Raw genomic sequence first — 22,818 nt, forward strand, 5'->3', positions numbered from 1 at the left:
TCATATTTTAGAAAGATTATATCCAAGTCCCAACCGGCTTCCTCAGCTCCCCAGATTAAATGTTCTCATTGTTCAGCTTGTGTTACAGCACATCACCCTGCTTCTCATTAATCATTCCCAACTGTCCAGCCCCCTTAGCTTCCTTCGGCTGCAGAAGGCTGCACCTTGTTCATGCACTTATTCATCTGAGTGAGGGTTCGCTCCCAAATTTAGGCCTGTCTGTGGTAGCCTCCAGTGGATTCTTGGTGCATATTTTAAAACTTAAAGGGACAGGTTAACGAGAAGCTGGGAATTGAAGAATAAAAGTCCTTCGCTTTCAGTTTCATTATCTTTGGGTTACTTTAGGTATGACAATCAGCCACAGTTACCCCAGGGTACTACTAAATCTAAAATTGAGATGACCACACTCAGAAAAACACCTATTTCCTGAATTAACTTCTCAGTGTTATACCTAAGTGAAAAATTGCTTCCATGCTTATAAACCACTCCACCTGCCTCCATTTCTGCAGATGGACATTCATACTCTTCAAAAACACATCCCACTGTAATATAAACTGGGTGACCAAGAAGCTAAAAGCAGAGGAATTTGCTCATAGAACATAGAGATCTAACAGCTTTAATCTCCCTTTCCTCCCCTAAATTAGATATTGTTTCTATTAAATTCCCTTCTAGTTTCCTCATTTGCCTTCATCCCATTTCAGGACATAACTGGTGCTGGGAAATATGGATTCTTCTCTATGTCAAAGGCCCAGTGGTGACTGCTTTTAATGAGTCATTAAACAAGAACCCACCCAAATGCCCATCAATGATAGACTGGATAAAGAAAATGTGGCATGAATACACCATGGAATACTATGCAGCCATAAAAAAGAATGAGTTCTTGTCCTTTGCAGGGACACAGATGAAGACCATCATCCTCAGCAAACTAACACAGGAACAGAAAACCAAACACCACACGTTTTCACTCATAAGTGGGAGACGAACAATGAGAACACATAGACACAGGGAAGGGAGCACCACACACTGGGGCCTGTCAGGGGGGTAGGGGGTAAGGGGTGGGGGGCAAGGGGAGGGAGAGCATTAGGGCAAATACCTAATGCATGTGGGGCTTAAAACCTAGATGATGGGTTGATAGGTGCAGCAAACCACCATGGCACATGTATACCTGTGTAACAAACCTGCACATTGAGTACATGTATCCCAGAACCTAAAGTAAAATAAAAAATAAAAATAAAACAAACAAACAAACAAACACAAGAACTTCTAAGGTCCTCCCCGAGAGGACTCCCCGAGGGAGCTTGGAGCAGTTCCTGCCACATAGTGGGCATTCAGCGAACTACTTGAGAGATTAATGGCTGTTGCTCTCCCCAGGCACTTCTGGACCTATCTGGTACACACTCAGGATATTTCAATTTCTCCACAATCCCCTGTGAAGGTTTGGCGATGGTGCTGGTGAATTGCTTGCACCGAACAAGGAACCTGTCCACTGGGCTGCTTTCAGGCAGCCCAGACCAGCCCTGGGAGGCCCGGCTTTTCTGGACACGATTGGCTTTCATAAATCATCTCTCTCCACTATTCTTTGCTTTACGATCTTTTATGTGGTTTGTCAATTAAGTTTTGTAGCTATAATGTCTTAATATTTGGCCCTGGGGTGTAGGCTATCAATCAATCTAGTCTAACCTGCATTTTTATAGTAAATCTCAGGCCTCGGCATGCTGAATTTCCCATCTGGGCCTTCAGAAGTCTTCTCTTCTCACTTCTTACAAAAACAAGAGAAGCTACTGTGGGTCCATTTTCCAGGAGGGACATTCCTGCTCCTCAGCCATCATTTCCCAAAAATCCTTTCATTTCTCCTGGGATTTCTTATTAAGTTACTACTTTTAGATTCTAATGCCTTATTTTTCCACGTTAGCTATATTGGATTCTTTGTTCACTTTTCTAATATTTCCCATTTGCTTGTGCAAATCTCCTTACCACCATGTTATTAACCCTTCCCTTCCCATCCTTCCTGGTCAGTAGATGGTCTCTTTACGCCCTTCCTCTCCCAGCACTCACTTGGGACACCATTCCCTCTCTCCAGGCCACAGCAGGGCTCCTGACTGTCCTCACTGCAGAAATGGAAGCTTCTTCAGCAGCCATCAGTGTCCTTTTATCTCCTTACTATTCTTTAAACCATCCCACACCCCTTCCATGAAGCTTTTTCTCTCTGTTGCCAGAGCAACCGCTGGGTGCGGGTGAGGACACTCATGGCCCCATACCCATCTCCCCATCATCTGCGTCTGGCATGGCCCTTGCTAAATTGGCCAATCAATCATCTGGGGAAGAGCCACGACCTCATGGGTTCAATGTTTGCACTCACCTGGGTTCCCTACTTCTTCGAAGGTTCTGTTGTTTAAATCTTCAAAAATGTAATGGAAATGGAAGTTCTACACTCCTTTGGGGGTTTCACAGAGTTTTGAGAAAGGCACAGATGGAATGTATGCTAAGATTTTTCTTAATTGAAACCAAATGTTTTTCTCAGCAACATTTGCCATTTGATTCTTCAGTGATGGGAGATGTATAGGAGGAAGTCAGTTGACAGTGATGTGGAGAAGAAATGCTTCTGAAGTCTCTTTGCGCTTGCCTTTTCCACGACGACACTCTTCATTGTGTGGGATTTCCATACCCCCTGAAGGGCAAAACTGCTCTGGAGGGAGGACTTCTCCTTCCAGATATTGGGAGGAGTGACAGGAAAGTGAGGGAAGAGCGAGGCCTGAAGAGTGCTCCATCTCAGATGAGAGTGCAGGGCACCCTTCAACGCCAATGGCCACCGCTGCTCACAGCCTCTCCAGAAGCAGGAAGATGGGACACTTTAACCACAAGGTGGTCTTCTCTATAAAATAACAATGGGCGGGGGGAGATCCATCGTGTTCCCTGTGGAACACGATGGGTTCATGGGCCATAAGATACAGACAACCTGACGGCAAGAAGCCAAGTAGTAGAGAGAAGTCTTAAATACAGTGTGAAAGTGATCAGGAAATTTTTCAAGAAGGAGGTGGCTTGTGAGCTGAGTCCTGTGAGGCAGGCAAGGAGGAATGAAGTTAAGGAAGTAGAGGGCAGTGCTTTTCAGCAGTTAGGAGGAATAAAGTCTCCTCAGGCATCTCTTTAAAATGCCGGCTCCCAGGCCCCATCCCAGAGATTGAACTAGAAGGTCTGAAGCAAGCCCAGGACTTGGAAAATTTAGCAAGCCCCAGGAACCCTAGTTGAGATGGACTCAGACTACCTGCATTATGGAAACCACAGACGGCAGTTTCAGGCAAGGTGAAGGGCCTCAGTTTGGTTTAAATACTCAATTTAGAGCAGGATTTGTAAACTTAAATAACTCTGGGGCTAGGGTGACACAGACCTTGAGAGAAGCTGAAGGTTTACAAGTACAAATAGGAGATACTCTCTCTCTCTCTCCCAATTCTGGAGGGGACAGCAGCCAACAAGCTCCGGCAATTACTGCCATGCAGGAATATGTGCTCCGGACTAGGGCACCAGAGCTGTCTACCAGAAGAGAAGTCAGAGACCTGAGTTTTATGTGCCCCAGAATTATTAAATGATACATTAAAATGCCATGAGCATCACATAATTCCATGAGGGCCACTATAGTAGGCAAGTTCAGAGGAGCAAAATAAAATCTCATTGCATATGGACTTAAATGATAGAAGAAAACTGTATTTTATCCGGTAGACAATGAACAATAGAAGGCTTTGCAGCAAAGAAGGGATCTGAACAGAAGTGTGCTTTAAGAAGATTTCTGTGGCTGTTGTCTGCTCGCAATGGAATGGAGAAGGGACCTCAGATATCAGCTCCTAGGAAGCCTCTCCCATGTGCAAAAGGAATGGAGAATAGAGGATGAAAGGTTTCCGGAAGCAAGAATTCAGGAGATTTGATTGACTATGGAAGGAAGAGAAAAAAAGGAATCACCTGGGGTCTTCTATGTCTAAATCCACGCTGCCTCTTGCCATCCTTTTCCTTTAATATACACTAATGTTCCAGCTTCATTCATTGCACAAAAAAATGATCATTTAGGTTGCATTCTGATCAGTGCCTGCTTAATAATGAAACTTAGAGTTATTTGTTTAGGGAAAAAAAGCACAGACAAAATATTTTATAATATCTATAATAAATGCAAAGAAATCAATACAAACAAAACTTGGCTTTAGCAAACTGTACATACATAAATATCTTTTTTTCAACTATAACATTCAACTTTTTTCACATAAAGCCTTCCATGATCTTATTTATTACATCTAGTTTTTCTTTATACCTCTAAAAAAAAGTGCCTTTTAGATTTACAGCTTGTGCTTCTAAAGCAAAGGTTAAAACATCATGCCCCAAAGGAAAACAAGGTAAAAAGGAAGCTGCCATATAAGCTCTTAAAAATTGTATGTTACAAGGTTCTAAAATCTCTTCAGCACTGGTTGGTTGGTAGATTGTACGACACTGACATGGTGCTTGGGAGGGTCATTTATCTGATGGTTGGAGCAGCACCATGGGAAAGCTGCCCAGATGGTCTACTGAAGTCCTTGCTGTGCACAGAATGGGCCAAGGGCCCAGAATTCATGAGTCCGGGGAACTTTGGAGGTCCTTACTCAATCTCCTTAATGCTAAGGTTCAGAGTCTCAAACCAGATTTCTTCCAAACCTTCTTGTTGTCTGTTTGTTCCCCTGTCACTGTTTATCTTCCACCTCTGAAGCCATAATTTGCACACATGTGATCTGGAGGAGGGCTAAAGCTGCCACACCGAGGGCTTTCGCCAAGATCAAGGTCCTCTTGTTGGTAGTTTGGGATTGCTTATGACCCGATCCTCCTTATGCTACCAGCACTTCTGCAGATGGCATCTGCTTAGTTCAGAGTGGAGGAGGGCCATTCGTGTATCTGAGCATGGGGTGGAATGACCGGGCAAAGTTGTTGGAGAGGGCACAGCTGTAGTCTTCCTCTGACATTGGTACAAGGCAGGCAAGCCCGATGAGGAGGAGCAGGAGAAGCTGAAGGGGAAGAGCTGCTCGGAGGACTCTGAACAGGAAGGCGCGGCCAGACCGACCTGGCCCTGGCTCAGAAAGGGAGGAATCGGAGCCACCTTTTGTGGACCTGAGAGAAGAATGGACATAAATTACTCAGATAACTCCAGTGTCGGATGGACGCTGCTTTTTGCCTCTGCACCTTCCTGGAAGCTAAAGGGCCATGCCAAGCACACCCCAGCCTGGCGATCAGCTGCCAGCCTTCCACAGTGTGCCCAGGTCACCCCCCACCATCAGATGAAGTTGTTGGAAACTGCACTGACGAGAAATAAACATTTAGTCAGTCAACTAAACGTTAACTAATTAGGTTCAAATTCTACTCCTTTTATCCCTTAATTTGGTGAAACATTTTCTATCAACAAAAATAATTGCTCTATACACATTCTACTAGCATGAATTAAGTAGATCCAGAATAATTAAAATGTAGATATTTGATGCAGCATATTTTTGTTTTAAGAATATCATGAACATTCTTAAGCAAAATTAGTTGCTGTCAGAATCATACCAAGTATCCCATCTAGCCATCCTGGATATGCCAAAATCCATGCAGCAAAAATAAAAACAGTCTTTGTCATTTTGCACAGACCCATAAAAGCTTCATTAATCATAGAGCATACCCTGGTTTCATCTTGCACTGAGTCAGCATCAGGCCCTGACATTAGCGGGTTCCAAAGCTGTACGAACAAGGAATAGCAGTGGAGTCTGTCTACAGAACACTGGTGTTGTATGATGTAGATGCTAGGCTGATCCTATCACTGACGTCATTACTTTGGAAAATGGACACCATTTTCTGAGGAGGATGGACTGTCATCCTGCAGCCCCTTCTACACTCACAGTGACAAGTTTTTCTATTTCACTTTTATCTTCCTTTTAAACAGTGCATTAGAGATTGAGTACAGGTTTCAGAACTCTTAAGAAGGACTGCCTGGAAAATACAGAATCTGGAAGTAGATTCTGAGTTGGGTGCTACTGTTTTCTTTTTGTGAACAGCCATTACCTTTTTTTGGTTACTAGCAGAAAAGATGAAGAAAGAAATGTTGTTTACAACAGGCATTTGGTGTACACTCAGACCCATACAACATTGAATGAACAAAAATAAAAGATATAGCCAAAAGAAACATTCCCTCACAACTAGTATAAATTCCCTAAGAGTTTTAATATCACCAAGGATAAGGACATTGTACGTGAGGCTACTGAAATAATATGAGCGTGTGAAAGCTGTACTGGTAACTGTAGGTTTGGTCCAGAAGAAAGCACTATGTTTGTAGCTCACCTATTACCTATTAATTTCTGAAGATAGATTACCCTAATATCGGTGTGGGATTCGGAGTGACACCTAAGAAAATAAATGTTAAAAACAGATAGAATCCCCTTAGAAGGGAACAGAGGGAGTATTCAAAACTCTTTTATCAAACCATCAAAGAAAAATGGGAGAGGGCTGGGCACAGTGGCTCCCGCCTGTAATCCCAGCGCTTTGGGAGGCTGAGGTTGGCGGATCACTTGAGGCCAGGAGTTCAAGCCAGCCTGGCCAACATGGTAAAAATACAAAAATTAGTCAGGCCTGGTGGCATGTGCCTGTAGTCCCAGTTACTTGAGAGGCTGAGGCAGGAGAATGGCTTGAACCCGGGAGGCGGAGGCTGCAGTGAGCCATGATCGGAACACCACTGCTCTCCATCCTGGGCAACAGAGCGAGACTCTATCTCAAAAACAGATTGGTTCTGCAGAAACCCCAAGAAGCAGGCAGCACGCAGTGTTTCTAGTACACTTCTTGTGGTGTAAGGAAAAATCAAATCACTGGTTTAAATTGGAAGCATGTTCTTTTCTGAAGCCCACACAAGTAACGGCAGGGTAATGTAACCTTGAACAACTCACTTCATCTCTAGGTGTCAACCTCTTCACTAACCTCTTCAAATTAGCATAGATGGTCTTCTATCTTTAAAGTTCACTGTTCGATGTTTTGTCTTCTACTGATTTGTCAGTATAAATAATCTCCCAAGAAGCCACAAGAGCTCAATCACCATCTAGTGGTCAAACTGATTAACTGCCCTTGTGCTAAGACCAATGAGTTATTCCTAATAAGCTGAGGAAAAAAAAGTATATTTTGTGAAAATATAGTAGAACATAAAAGAAGTATGTCATATACCTTATTAATGGAAAAGGAAAATAGAAACTTCTTGAGTTACCTGAGCATAAAATATTCATGTTGAGACAGGGCCTTAGAGAGCATCCAATTCATCTCCTGATTTTGTAGGGGAGTAGCTAAGGACAGTTCATGTTTACTCTTCTAATTGCTAGGCAGCACTCTGAGCATTTATGTTGGGTTCTGTCATTTAACCCCCACAGCAGTCCTCTGCGGTGTGTACTTATTAACTTCATTTTACAGACGATGTGAAAGAAAGCTCAGGGAAGTGAAATAACTGGCTCAAGCTCACACAGCCAGTGGCAGAAGATTTCAACCCTGTGATTTTAACTACCAGAACCCGGAGACTCTAGACAGGCTGAATGACTTGCTTCAGATTCTACAATTAAAGGAAGAGGCCTAGCAGGAACTCAGGCTTCCAAAATCCCTGCCCACCGCACTCTCTGCTGTGAAATGTTTTGCTGGTTGGTGATAGGAATAATGGTAATGGTAATTCAGGTCGTATTCATTTCACAGGTATCTCACATGTAGAAGCAAAGAAGAGAATCCTGAACTTGCATCCTAAAATATTTGGAAACAAGTGGTTTCCTCCTGTCTAAAGCCTCTGGTCGTAAGGCCTCACAGTATCCTGCAGATCATCAAATCCGTGTGTGGACGTGAGGACATTTTGTTTTGAGGCAGTTACATAACCATGGGCAAGTGAATTAGTCTCTCTGGCCTTCAGTTTTCTCATTTGCAATGATTCAATGGTTTGCCTTAAAGTGTCTTAAGAAGGATAGGACAGCTACCCACAAACTTTGGATCAAATTTTCTTCAAAATATCCTTCCCCTGACTTTAAAATATGCCCTGGCAACCAACACTCAACACCTGTAGCTAGATGAGTTATAACAGAGTGACTGAAGAGAGCTCCCACAATTCCTAGTTATTAAATACCTGACTAACTTTCATTAGGAGACATTTAAGAACTTTAGTGATGGGAAGATTTACATATATAATTGATAGTACAATCTGACAGAGCTGAATAGCTCCTCTTTGTCAACTGTTAAATTCTTTGTGCAATTAGGTCAAAGATCAAGATCAAAACAAGGGCTGCCCATTGACCTGTTCACTCCTGAGAAAAATGGCAAACCATTGAATCATAAATCATGACAGCCAAAACAATTTTAGGATATTAATGCACCCCTCATCTTTGCAAATGAGAAAACTGAAGGCCAGAGAGACTAATTTACTTGCCCATTTTTGATAAAAATGTCACCATTTACAGAATATGGACTCCTATGTTGGAGTCTGTTGAAGGACATGGCACATTTAACAGCATCAGAGGATTTTTTATTAAAATTTAATTTGTGCATGACTTCTAATGCTGAAGAATGCCAAGCTAGGAAGAAGTCATGGGCTGAGATGGGGACAGAGAGAACACACAATATTCAGTGACCGTCCATGCAGCTGGCTGCCCTTGAAAATATCCGAACTATCCACTGGGAAAATGCCTGTCCCCTTGGGGTAATTACCAGAGTTTCAACATGCCCAAAGCTGCCTCATCTTCAGGGGGAACTTGTTCTAGCGATTTTAGTATCAAGAAGCTAATGGTCCCAGGGAAAGTGTTATTTTTAATATTTATCTACTGTGCTAAAAATCACCTAAGTTTCTAGAGTCTTGGGAAATTTGATAAGGGAAAGAACAAAGGCAACTTGTTGACTACTCACTGGTCATTCTCCTCTGGTCTTATGACATACATGGATGCCAGTTTAGATTGTGTTTATATAGGAAAAATTAAATGTGTGAGCCTCCTTAAGGAACATCATCAATACAGATATATCAGATAGTTCTGTCCAGCAAAAAATGTGCTTATTTGATACAAGTAAATTTTTATTTATTTTTCTCACTTCCCTCACTCCTTCAAATTTCCAGGTAAATAGTTGCCCACGAGTTGTTTCTAGGTATGTTGTCCCAAAATACCTAGACAATTGTGGGATAAGGAGAATGGCAGGGAGGGAGTAGTGGCTAAAATCACACCCTTCAAAAGAAAGTGTATAGGACACACAATTGTGAGAAGTCTGAATGCCATGCACATAGGGTATGACTCACTTTGAAAATTGTACATAATCAAGGAAATGAAAATGAGTTAATTTTGTGCATGCATCATTTAAAGCCAAATGACAAGAAACTTCTAATTTATTTTGTTACTTTTCGGCTAACACTGGCAGTATGTAACAGGAATTTATTGTGCAGAAATATCTAGATTGTCCGTGATCTTGATCCTGCCCTTACGTGTCTTGTCTTTGAAACCCAGTGTTTCCTGGATATATGGTTCAGGAGACAAGTTTCCAGAATCAAGTTAGGACCCAGGTCTTCTTTTTTTCCAAACCAAACATTCTTGCTAATCCTAAACTACCTGAGGCAGCCTGTGGTGGCCTCAGCTCTAAAACCATTGTTTAAAGGCTTCTACCCATCAATGGCCCTTCAGCAGAGTGGTATGGTTAACAGGGTAGGGTCTGGAGTCAGGGGAGACCTGGGTTCAAATTCTACATCTTTACACCTCTAATCCCCAGTGTCCTTGTCTATAAATTGGGAATATAGCCATGTCATGGGATTCTTGTGAGGGTTAAATGAGGTAAAATACATACAATGCTTAGCATGTACACAATTAAGCACTAAATAATTGAAACACATTAAGTACTAAATAAATGTCAGCGACTTATCACTATTATCTGTATAATGATACCAAGGGTGTGCTGACTCATACCCTTAGGGGTTGGCTGGATTCGGCCTTTTCTCTCAGGAAAACATACCTGATTTATTAATAGTGCTTTCAAGCATGTGATAAATTTCTCAAACTGCCTGTCTTGTTCCCTAGAAACACCAGGAAGGCCTACCTCAAATAGCAACAGAGAAACCTATTGGAGCCTTACCCTACAGCTTTCCTTGGGGCACGGGTGAGCAACCTGCCTTAGAGGGGAGAGGCTCTGTGCTGAGGCTCTTTGAATGCTTTGAATAAATAGATCCCCAGATAATGAAGACTTCAAAACAAATTCCACAAGAAACTGAGTAGTGTTTATAGTGAGGCCCTAGTGTACATGCAAAAAACCCCCACTGCCCTTGCTTAAATGTATCTGATTAACTTGAATACATTTTTAAACGAGGGCTTTTTTCCCTCTTTCAGTGTTTCGGCCAGTCATTTGCCACTTCTCATTCCATCTTCGTTCTCTGTAAAGAAGGTGCCAGAGACCTAAGGTGCCCAAGGCAATTTTGCATTTTACAATTCTAAGCTTTAGAATGAAGTCATCAATTTGCTACATCCGGACTACAGTGCAATTATTCCTTTGCCTTGCTGGAAATTGGAGTGAAATCTTTCTAGCTGTCAATTTCAACTCAGTTGCAGTAGAGTTTTGAAGAATTAATGGCGATAAGGTTAGAAAATTTTAAGTCAAATGTAGGGAAAAAGTACCAGCTAGACCATCATAAACATTTGCTTTGAAAGCATGCTTCTAAAGTGTGTTTAACCTCAAATAACAGTCACAAATATGGTTATTATGAATGTATGCACAGATTTTTATGTTTCTAATTTTAAGAAGTTCTAGGGAGCTCCCTGTAACGATTTAGGGAATCTCTAGATTCTGATATACTGCAAGTCTTTTAATGGTAGGAATCACATTGAATTAATTTTGTAGGCCCAGGGCCTAAATTTAGTAGGTGTTCAGTACCTATTGGCATCAATTCAAATGTAGGTTTAAAATACTGTATGAAGATATAGAATCACCACCATCAAATCAAATTGAAATATGTAACAGGCTAGTATAATATTAACATCTGACTTTAAACAACAACAAAGAAACCAAATGAGTAACTCCTCCCTTCAAACTAATAGTCAGTTTCTTCCAACTCAGTCTCCTTCTCCTCTCGGGAAGAATGCATATCTAAAAATTTCCCATTGCAGACCGCTGGAAACAACATTCTAAACTATTTATGCTTCTGCAATAACCTTTCCAATTTGCTGGACCAGTGCAAGATTAAACACAAGATATCTCAAGTCTCAATGTAAAGGAACACCACGACAGCCTGGACTGTGGGTGAAGTTCATTCTTCCCCAGCAGACTCTGCCCTTCATTCTCGGGGTTGGGTGTGCCCCAAACAGAGGTACCGACGGTAACGAAGCCCAAGAATGTTCAACCACAACCTGTCTGTGAAGGTGTTGGATGACGTTTGCCATTCAGGTGAAGATTATTTATGTTCCACTCCCACCTGAGTAGCAAAGTGAACACTGCGCTGAACGCTCAGAAAGATGTTAATGAACCGTGCTGGACAGAGCAGAGCTGAAAGGCGCCTTGCGAGTGTCGTAGTGAGAATGTGGCTGTCCCAGCTGCAAAGCCCTGTTAGGAGGCACGAGGAAGCACTTGCTGCCCTAAGAAACGATGCCTTCGACATTTTCAAAAGATCTATGTGGCTGTCTGAAACAATGCGGAGAGCAGATAGACGCAATATTTGGGAACCAAAGAGTGACTGCTGTTGGCGTTGCATCATAACATAAGCGCTTTCCCCCTTCTCGTCACTATCATTTCTATCAACCAAAGAACTGATCTCTGGTATCCTCGAAGGAATGCTGTGGGGATATTCTTCATCTCTGTTCATGGTACATCAGCAATTTGTGGGGAAAAGATGGACTATATAACACAATGATCTGCCTAAAAGAAATTGTCTCTACTTAGAGGGGGCTGAGCAAACCTTAGAGCATCTGCGGATGCTCGTCATTATCTTCAAAAGTCCCCAAGAGTTTTTCTCCATATTTTATTATTGCTATTTTGTTTAGGCTAGAAAAAAAAAAACTCATAAAATTGTCTTCAAACCAAACCAAAGGAAATGAAAAGAAAAAAAAAAACAGGAAAGGAGGTCTAAAACCAGAGAACATATGAAAATACGTCCTGCCTGACTTCAGCCGAGTGGGAAGGACCAAATGAAATAGCCAGTCCCTCATGTACAGCTGGAAAACTAAAAGTATTACTCAAGGGTTGTTTACAGTTCTACATTTCCTCATCCCCACCCTCCTTCCAGGAATTCAGATTCCTGCTCAGTGGTGATAAGTTTCCAGAGGGACAAGCTACTTTAACAGTGAATTGCTAGGGACTGGAATGAAAACAGGCTCCGAGGACAGTGTTTTCATTTTTTAGAAAGCTGTCTGGGGAAACTTGAACTGATCAGTGGAGGAGCAGAGGAGCACAGACACCACACCGACAACAAAGAAGGCAAAGCACTGCTAACTGCGGGAGTGAGGGGCTGCTGGAGGCCAGGCAGGAAGCGCGGAGTGGCAGCTGTGAGTCGGCTCTCGGGAGGTGACTGGGCAGGGGCACTGGCTGCTGCGGGTTCCAGAGTGAGCTTGCCAAGTGCCCGGCAAGTGAGTGGCTGGGTGTGCTGGATGAAGGGAAGTTTTAGGATAAGCAGAAGAGAGAAGGTACTTATAAATTTTCAATGAACACCAAATTAGGACTTGCCATTTTGAGACTCCAAAACCCACAATCTGGATAAAACATGAAAATAAAATAAAAAGTTGGGGATGTTAGTATATTTTATTCAGATATGCGGGTTTTGTGAATGGTAAAAGAATTCACTGATCGATTACCTGTCTTATTGTAAACTCTAGAAATAAAGAGGATGATAAAAGTCTGCCATGAATCAAATGGCAGTGGTGCCACCAATTGTAATCAAATCCTTATTGACAATTTGATGAAAAGTACCAGATGGGCTATGTTGAGACAAACAGAATTTTCACGGAGTCCAAATATTTTATGCTCTGAAATATACTTGAACATTTCATTTAGAAACATCTCTTCCAATTTGTGAGGAAAGGGTGTGGACTGAAATGAGTAATTTCCCAACTACCCTGAGGCAGACCAGATATAGGCCAACCTAAGTCATGGACAATTTTCATCATCCTCTTGGGGTTCTAGAACAGTGTGGAAACCAGGAGAAGGAGGTACCTGCTATGTGGACTGCTGACAGAGGGTCCAGGCTGTGAGAGACTACACTTGCCTCGTGGCTGTTTGCAATGAACAGGGGGTAAAGAAAGAAGAATGTTCAGTCCAGGCAAATAAAGACAAGCTACTAATGAAAATTAAACTAAAAGTGCAGCAAAGGAAAAATAAATCAAATGAAATGATCAGTACCCATGAATTAAGGAAACTGGCTTTTCTTTTGTTGAAGAAGTAAAATAAATTTATATCTATGTGATTAGCCACTGATAAAACATTAAGTTGGAATTCTGGAGTCCATACTATGGTGGGCATAATTCTCATGACTTTTCATGGTAGAAATACATGTGTATATTTACATACAATAAATGTAAAATGCACTATGCCATATCACGTATTTCAAAGACACTTAATATATTTTTTTCATCTTTTAGAATAGTAAACCAGTGTTAAAATTCTTGGCCCATAAGAAATAACAATGGCAATATGAGATTGGGCTTTGTAGTGATGAAGCCCAACTTAAATATTCAACTTAAAGAAAGGTTAAAATTTGACTTGAAAAGCCAGTATTCCTTCACATTCTTAAACTAGGATCTATAGGAAACTAGTGAATGTAGTAAAAAAAAAAAAAAAAAAAAAAATCCTAAAAAAGATAATACATTTATCGGCATAGAACATAAATGTTTATAACAAAAAAGTCAAATGAAATCAAAACTTCTAAAAACTAAGGAAAAATGGAATGAATATAATCATAAAGCTGGACAAAAAATATATAACAAAACAAAAAACAAGCTTCTAATTACACAGAGAAATCAAGGCATAGAGGGTAGCAGGGGCCGAATTTGTCCTTTCATCCTCTTTGTGTTCAGTGAGGCAGCCCCCGCCAAGGCCTGTGGGTGAGTTGTTGCCATTTTAGGGGCGGCACAATTGCCGCAGACCTTCAGGACCACCACCCAGAAGCAGCTTAGCTTGAGAGTCAACAGAACCTCCACTTGCCTTAACGAGTCAATGGCTCACAGGCGTTCACGGTTCTGTGCACTTCCAGCCGAGGCGCCCCGCAAGTGGAGGCCTACCTTTTAAGATAGTCGTGGCAGCCATGGCTTGAAGAAAGGAGCCACCAAAGGGACAAATGGGCACCATTCTAGAAATTTTCTTATTTGAGCAAGAAAAATAAATGTTCTCCCTGCATACCAGCCACACGTTGAGTCCTGATTCTTTTGAAAACCAGAATCGCTCTTTTCCATTCCTGAGCGCATGCTGGGAGGGGACGTGGCAGGGCTGAGGAAGAGCGCTACCCTGTGTGACAGCCCTCCTCTGGAGGGGACGCCTGCCTGTGAACCCTGTGGTGGGTGCAAATACTGTCACTTCCCAGTGTTCACTCCCACGGGCCAACTGAAAACGACCAGTGGAAAGTTACCGTTTTCTGTCTGTTTGGGGTGCTTCTTCCTGATGTGGGACTCACAGACCCTGAGGTGTCCAGTTCATCAGCAGAAGACCAGGAAGACAAATCCTATGTGGGAGAAAGATTCTTTTAACAACTCCATGTCCCAGACCCATGGGGGCCCTCTGTCGCACCACGTTATCTCCCACTCCATCTCCATCCACCCCCATGTCTCCACCATAAAAATCAAACCATTCCTTGGGGAAAATGGAACCAGACAGGTACAAGAATAGGGCCAAATTCTTCTAGTGTATTGGGATTTCCTAGCTGTCTGTTTGGCCGTTCTGGAAAATATAGCTATGATTTTGTTATTGCTATGTTTCACTTATAGCTTTATTATTTCTTGGAGACATGGATGTGAATGAATTGATATTGGCTTAGGAGGGGAAGAAACCTGCTGTAGAGCCTGCTGGTCACTCAGGCTGAACAGAAGTCAATACATTCCAGTTGGAAACAAAAGATAGTCATCCAGGAGTCTGCCTTTTCGCATTAGAGGACTTTACTATTTTGGACACTGCTGCTATTCAGAGTAGATTGTTCTTTTGCATGCTTACAGCAGGGCAAAGCATGTGTTCGTGGCAGGATTTCACAGCAGAATGGTTGAAATCTTACCAGGCATCACCACATCTCACCTGCAAATGCATTTCTCAAAACCAATAATACCACAATGGAGTTGATTGTAGAAAAAAAATATAAAAAATTAAATGAGCAGAGGACTGTTTTTTAATTTTTTTTTTTTTTTTTTTTACTGTATACATAATGGAGAATTCATGCCTGAGAGTGGTTAAATACAAACTCAGATACAACAATTGGTTTGCTCTACCATGGCTGTGTAATTAAAGTGTGTAAATTCTTAAACAGGGTGAAATAAAATGCCACAGCAGTTGTGGTAATAGCATTAGTAACAACAACAAGAGAGCTTTTGGATTTAACAGAATCAAAAGCAGTGTCTTGTTGTAAAAGTTTACGTGGCTGCTTTTTTATTTTGAGATAGGACTTGTAAGAGCAGTGGCTGAAAGGAGACACTCCATTCTGACAAGTACCATATTTAAAGTCTTTCTAAAATGCATGAAGATGATGCTTCTTTGGTCTCCAGTAAGAAATGCTACACGATGATGTCTGTTTAGAGCTTACCTGCTGACTACTTGACACGTCCAATAACTTCTCCAGTTCCTTGATATGATGACTGACCTCCTTCAAGAGAAGTTTGAGCCGATTTCCAATAACATGGACTTTTTCTTTGGCTTCTAAACAGTCTGTTCCTTCAGCATTCACCAGTAGTTGGCAAGACATGTCTTGCAAAGAGGCTACTCTGAGTTGGGATTCCAACAGCTCATGTTTTATTTGCTATGCATACAAAAATAAATTTATTTTTCTAAGCATTTTTGACAATTGGCAAAAGCTCCGAAAGTGCAGAATGAAATCAACTTAACTTGGTGGGAAATTATACCTGAGCATCAAACGTGGAGCTCACACACTAAAGGATGCAGCAGCTCACGGCCTGAGTTCTAATCCTGCCTCTGCCAAAAATATTCTATAAGACCCCTGACCCTCTCTGATCTCAGTTTGATTTGACGCCTGGTCCACAGTATTATTGGAAGGTTCAAATTAGTTAATGTATATATGACAGTACTTAACATATAGATTAGTATGCAAGTGAGATGTAAGATAATCTTTTAAACAGAAAAGCACAACATTAAATACAGCCAAGCAGAAGTATGTGTAGGTATCCTCTGATATCTAGTCAAGATTTAAAAAAAAAAAGGGGTGATTCGTCATTCACAGCTTGATGCCAGAGGTCAAAGTGAAGTAAAAATGCAGTTCCACAGCTATTTCCTCTAGGTTTCTAAGACTATTATGGTACTGAATTAAAAGGTACCAATTCTGTAGTTTAGGCGAGTGTTAAATGTTAAGACATAACATTTTAAAAATACAGAGAGCTACAAAGTGCATAATATTTTCTTCTAATGGAACTCAAATATGCTTCCTTATCTTCTATAAAGTCACTTAAATACACTGTACATTATATTGTCCAAAGATCCTTGTATAAGAGTCTACCAGTTAATTTCCTCTTGAATTTAGTGCTAGAAAAAGTTTCTCCTTCCTTGAGAAGTGGTATGTTTTGTTTTTGCCAGATAATGAAAGTAAGTTTACTCCTTGTTTCCCATTTTGTCTTGGCTTTCAGAAGACTTGATGCTAAGGTTCATGTTTAATCTGATGTATTTAATTCCTCTTTGAAAGACTTGGCTGGGTGTGGTGGCTCATGCCTGTGATCCCAGCACTTTGGGAGGCTGAGGCAGGTGGATCACCTGCGGCCAGGAGTTCGAGACCAGCCTGGCCAACATGGTGAAACCCTGTCTCTGCTAAAAATACAAACATTAGTGAGGCGTGGTGGCTCACACCTGTAGTCCCACCTACTCGGGAGGGTGAGGCAGGAGAATTGGCAGGAGAATTGCTCCAATCCCGGAGGCGGAGATTGCAGTGAGCCGAGATTGCACCACTGCACTCCACCCTGGGCAACAGAGTGAGACTCTGTCTCAAAAAACAACGACAACAAAAACAAACAAAGACTTAATTGTCTCATTCTATTCTAATATTTTAATGACCTTTTACTACAAGCCACCAAATATACTTTTGGGACATAGATGTAACATGAAGTTTAAATTAAGCTGCCTTAATAAACAACACAAGCTAATTAAGATTGCTTGAGAACACTAAGATTTTTACAACTGAGCAACAACTTTAGAATCAGACTCTAAAGCTAGCAGATATCATCTTCTATGCACATGTTTGCTTTACAAAGATTGGAAACCACAGGGAGTTAAAAAAGTGTAAAATAGAGACTATAATGCAAAAAGTTAAAAAAAAAAGAAACAACACTTACCACTTATATTCATTTTCTGTAAAAGAAATGCAACCCTGCTAAAAATAACTGGAGGCTGCCAGAGTTCACACATCTTACCATAAGCTGTTTGTGATGGTCCTGAAGTATCTCTGCATCAAGGTTAGAATCAATAGGGACAATTTCATTTTTCCTTCTGTCAATGTTCTCCAGCATAAGAAGCAAACCATGGCTCATTTCATGGAAACCCTACAGAAAACATTTAAAGTAACTGTAAATAAAATATTTTTATTTCTCTCAAAACTTAAATGTCTTTCAACTGCCACCACTAGCAAACATACTTGGTTTTAAGAACGTACATGCAACTCCTTTCTGAGGAAGGCACTGGTGCTGTTGTAATGACCTGATCGTGAGTTCACGTTCTTACCAAAAGCATCTAATTTATTACTTGGAGGAAAATTTAGATAAAGGAAAATTGGCATCAAAATACGTTATTTCCGAAAAAAGGGTAGTGCTATTATACAGTTTGGAAGGAAGCAACTCTGCTGCCCTCTCTTCTCTGTGTAGTCAAATCTTTCCATCTTTTAAGGCCTACCTAGGCTGAATCTCATATCCCCTTCATTCATTCATTTATTCACTCATTCATTCATCCATTTATTTATTCAACATACAGTTACTAAAGATCTCCTACAGATAAGGCACTGTACTAGGAGTGGGTACAGAGGTGAAACAGCAGTTTAGGTACCTGCTTTCAAGGAACTATTATATTACTCTTGGGGCACATATAAACCTGGAGAGCAGGCTTCAACTCCTTCCAGGGCTTTCCATGGTGCTCAGAATATGATCCAATCTCCTGGCCTGGACCTACAAAGCCATCTGGTTCCTGACCACCTCCTCAGTCTTTCTTATCACTCCCTGGCTCGGCTCACCGACTACACTCTGGTCACAATGGCCTCTTTTCTGTTCCTAAAGACACTAAGTCCTTTCCTACTTCTGGGACTTTCCATTTATTATATTACCTTCATAGCAACGTCCTTCCAATGTCAGCTCAAAGAGCCAAATAAATTCCCTGACTACCCTCTCAAAATGGCTTTTCTCAGTTACTTTTATCATCCACGTCTGCAAGTATCTGGTTTAACTATTTACTTGCATTTTATTGATCTTGTCTTCCCCAACAAAAGCAGAGGCCATGCTGTATTCAATGTTTCAGCACCATGTCTGCCATACGGTGGACGCCCAGCAAGTAATTACAGTATGAATGGATAAACAAATATTTGCAACGCTCACTTTGATGTTCAAGAAAGGTCTGCCTACTTGCCCAGTAAATATCTGTTGAATAAATAAAGGAAATAAATGAATGAGTCATAGAAGGAGCGTTGCGACGGAGATAAACATGAGGAATAGTCTCTTCTTATCTGGACAGAAGATAGGACCTAGAGATTTTGAACATGGTCATGAACATGTAGAAATGCTCCAGTAAAATGAAAAGTTTGGGCACAAGGTTATCTCACTGAAATACTGACTTTGGGGAGCAACTGCGTCCCTCTAGAAACCATGATACATCAAGTCACACACTCAGCTAAATTGCTAACGTCTCGCTCTGAGTCACCTCCTGCCCAAAGCTCTACAGACCTGGCACTGCATCAGGGCATCCTGCAGCAGGCCCCGCCACTCCTCCAGCAGAGAGCACACTCGGTCCCAGCGCCCATTCATCTGCGACAAGCGATCCTGCAGGTCCCGGCTCTCCTTGCTGTCAGCCTGGGTGAACTCAGGGCTGCAGAGATTGATGGAGAGGATGATGGCTTTGCGGTGGTCCACAGCTTTCTGGAGCTCCTGAAAAGAACAAAAAAGACAATCAAACAAGGACAATAATGACAAAGATATTTTCCCTTGAAAATGTTTCACATGAATGAAAAGATCCATTAATTTAAACTGGCCTTAACAGGATGGCTAGGTAAAAGACAGAGGGTGCATGCCACTGAGAACTGTATGGCAGTTGGAAGAAATGAATTAGATGAGTACTTAACAACATGGATGAATCTTAAGAAAACAGGGTGTAGAGTGAAAACGTCAGAAACAGAATGTTACGTGGAACACAACAGCCTCAATACATTCACACACACAAATCCATATTTTTAAAGAATATATCTGAACAAAGAAGGTCTGCCACATATTTCAGAATAGCTACCATTTTGAAAATCAAATGGGAACTTAGAGTTCAGCCAGGGTAGGGGGTGCAGAGGGGAGGAATAAAGAGAAGAGGAATCTTGTAGGAAGCAACAATAACGCTAGGCAATGACCTCATTAAGGAGTATGATTGAGTCCACACTCTGTACAGAGGTTCAACCACAACAAAATTCAAATTTGTGGGCCTAAGAATGAAGCAACGAAAACAGATGCCAGGGCCCTGGGATCCAGATGTACTGAATCTGCAGGCTCAGTGGCCCACAGGCTGAGAGTACTGCCTGTGCCACACTGATGTGAAGGTAGAGAGAATGAATTGGGTATTTCATGAGCTAACCAGTTAGGTTTGATTTCACAAAAACCAGGTGACTGATTTTTGGCTTTGTGCATTTCCAAAACACCCAGTGCTCAATTCCAAGAACTTGAGCACAGGAGTCTGTATTAGTAATTGAGTGTCTAGATACTGTTTAAAATCCCCCAATCCAGTTAGGGTGAGAGATCCTGGAAGTCACATTGACCTAGGCTGCATTTTGAAATCATTTCTCACTAGCCCTGCTATGTTCCCAATCTGTCTTGATTTTTCACTTTTCAATAGGTTCTTAACATACTGTAGAATAGATTCAACCACACAGACAACATGGGTATAAGAGACACTGTGGAAAATACTTGATTATTCCACAGATTTATTCAGAGAAAATACAGACAGGAAGCATCAGGAGAAAGTACAAAGGAGGGTGTCTTTTTTCTTGTCATGCAGGATGACTTTCAAGGTCTTACTTCCCTACCCTAATCTCTCTGAGGTCTCAGACCCTGGCCAGCATTTGCTTCATCAACTTTTTAAGGAATCTGGTTATAATGCAACATGGCCTTACTAGAGTCATTTAGGGACTCTAGATAAAAATGCATTTCATAATGCAGCCATTGTAAATCTCTCTCACGTGGTACTTTGTCCCGAAATTCATGGGGTAGTGTAGAGGCCTTTCTATAGGGATGCAGCTTTTGGATCACCTGGAGGGGAGATTCCTTTCTCTTGTTTGAAGTTTTCTGTTTGAAAATTTAAAACAGGCCAGGCGCAATGGCTCACGCTTGTAATCCCAGCAATTTGGGAGGCCGAGGCGGGCGGACCACTTGAGGTCAGGAATTCGAGACCAGCCTGGCCAACATGGCAAAACCCTGTCTCTACTAAAAATACAATAAATAGCCGGGCATGGTGGTGCATGCCTGTAGTCCCAGCTACTCGGGAGGCCGAGGCAGGAGAATCGCTTGAACCCAGGAGACGGAGGTTATGGTGAGCCAAGATCGCACCACTGCACTCTAGCCTGGGTGATAGAGCGAGACTCTGTCTCAAAAATAAATAAATAAAATAAAACAAAATCACACAATCACTAAAAGGAAGCCAAAAAACATCAACCCCAAATAAAAAGCATACACTAAAACCACAGAAACACAAAAGCAGCACACACTTCATTCCTTATCCTGACCCCGGAGAGCCTAGGTAGCCACATTTTGAGGAGGAGCACATCTTAATACTGTCCAAACAGGAAAAAACAAGCACTGATGGGTTTTAAAAAGAAACTGAGCTCTCAGTTCAGGAGATGCTCACAATAGTCTCCATATATTAAAGCATTTTAGTGTCTGGGTTAAGGAGGATTTTAAGATCTAGAGCTGGAGTTAAGGTGTACTATATCCATGCAGGCCAAGCCAAAATCAAACGCAAATGCCAGGTGTTTCACCGCAATTACTCTATAGTTTTATTTATTACAGCAAAAATTGCTTCTACCACTACTGTAATCAATTTCAGAAGTTTCACTTACTTGAGGTCAAATAACTTCATTATGTCCCCCACAAATTCATGCAGATACAATTTTGGAGAGGATTTCTCTCCAGCTCTAGATATAGACCTGTAGGAGCCTGGTCATTCTATATTTCGCTTACAAAGAGTTCTCGTAGGTCCCAGAAGTACCTGGATGCTTCATGAAATTTTAATTGGACATTTCTTAAAATATCAATTCATTAAATCGTGTGTGCTTATTTACATGGTGGATAGTTCTACAATATGGTCCCCTTTTCTGCCCTTGAAAACCATCTTTGTGGCCGGGCACGGTGGCTCACGCCTGTAATCCCAACACTTTGGGAGGCTGAGGTGGGTGGATCACCTGGGGTTAGGAGTTCGAGACCAGCCTGGCCAACATGGCAAAACCCCATCTCTACTAAAAATACAAAAATTAGCCAGGCATGGTGGCGCGTGCCTGTAATCCCAGCTACTAGTGGGGCTGAGGCAGGAGGATGGCTTGAACCTGGGAGGCAGAGGTTGCACTGAGCTGAGATCATGCCACTGCACTCCAGCCTGGGCAACAGAGTGAGACTCCATCAAAAAAAAGAAAGGAAGGAAGGAAGGGAGGGAGGGGGCAGGGAGAAAGGAAGGAAGGAAGGAAGGAGAACGAAAGAAAAAAAGAAGGAAGGAAGGAATGAGAGAGAAAGAAAGAAAAAGAAAGAAAGAAAAGAAAAAAAAGAAAACCATCTTTGTGGAATACAGGAATTTGGCATGGCTGGAGGTGAGGAGAGCATTCTCACTCATTTTTGTTAGATCCCTTTTCTGCTGCTGTGTAAGAGCAGCTCGAACTAGAGGTGCCATCTGCACAGTCGTTCACGCGGTGGCTCTCTGTTTGTCCGCCATGGGAAAGGCAAGGGGCAGCTACCTTGAGCTTTTTGATCTGGAGCTCGATGGTCTGGATGTCAGTGCTGAGTTCCAGACGCTGGAGCTGTTCCAACTCCTCCTCCGTGTCCCCCAGCCAGGCCCAGATGCTGTTCAAGTCTGAGTTAAACTGCTGCCACTTCTGGAGGTTCTGCTTCATCCTCAACTCCTTGCTCAATGCCTGGGCCTGGAGAAGCTCCCATCGGTCAATCACACCTGGCAAGACATGCACAGAACAGTGAGGTTATTTTCCTCTACATGTGATGTTTATGAAATGCTTTAAACATAGGTTGGCAGCCAACTTTAAATAGCAACAGAAAGAAAAGTAATTCCACTGGGCATTTTCATTGTTGTCATCTGGAAATAACAGTTACATGGGTACAATGGCTGTGTTTTTTCTATTTGTATTTCTAATAATAATGAAGCAAAAAAGTTAGTTACATGGGCATTCACACTGTAAAGAGCTTTACGAAGTAATAAGCAGTCATGAGCACGAACTATCAT

At 41.8% G+C, this 22,818-nt stretch overlaps 1 protein-coding gene across 25 annotated transcripts in view; it reads right to left on the bottom strand.

Moving 5' to 3' along the window:
* Positions 1 to 4,131: 4,131 nt before the first annotated feature.
* Positions 4,132 to 22,818, bottom strand: part of SYNE1 (spectrin repeat containing nuclear envelope protein 1) — a 522,579-nt gene continuing 503,892 nt past the window's right edge. For 23 of the 25 annotated variants that reach the window (XM_055390873.2, XM_019029254.4, XM_055390870.2 and 20 more), the window contains 7 exons: positions 22,319 to 22,530; positions 19,068 to 19,268; positions 17,556 to 17,684; positions 15,728 to 15,940; positions 14,570 to 14,662; positions 13,162 to 13,220; positions 4,132 to 5,118 (listed from right to left, as the gene is read on the bottom strand). In XM_055390873.2, coding sequence (XP_055246848.1) covers positions 4,878 to 5,118; positions 13,162 to 13,220; positions 14,570 to 14,662; positions 15,728 to 15,940; positions 17,556 to 17,684; positions 19,068 to 19,268; positions 22,319 to 22,530 — 1,148 coding nt within the window. In that variant the 3' untranslated portion in view covers positions 4,132 to 4,877. The remainder of the gene's footprint in view (positions 5,119 to 13,161; positions 13,221 to 14,569; positions 14,663 to 15,727; positions 15,941 to 17,555; positions 17,685 to 19,067; positions 19,269 to 22,318; positions 22,531 to 22,818) is intronic. The other 2 variants (XM_055390881.2, XM_055390880.2) reach the window with 1 other exon arrangement.

The sequence above is a fragment of the Gorilla gorilla genome, chromosome 5 (genome assembly GCF_029281585.2).
Source record: "Gorilla gorilla gorilla isolate KB3781 chromosome 5, NHGRI_mGorGor1-v2.1_pri, whole genome shotgun sequence".
Lineage (NCBI taxonomy): Eukaryota > Metazoa > Chordata > Mammalia > Primates > Hominidae > Gorilla > Gorilla gorilla.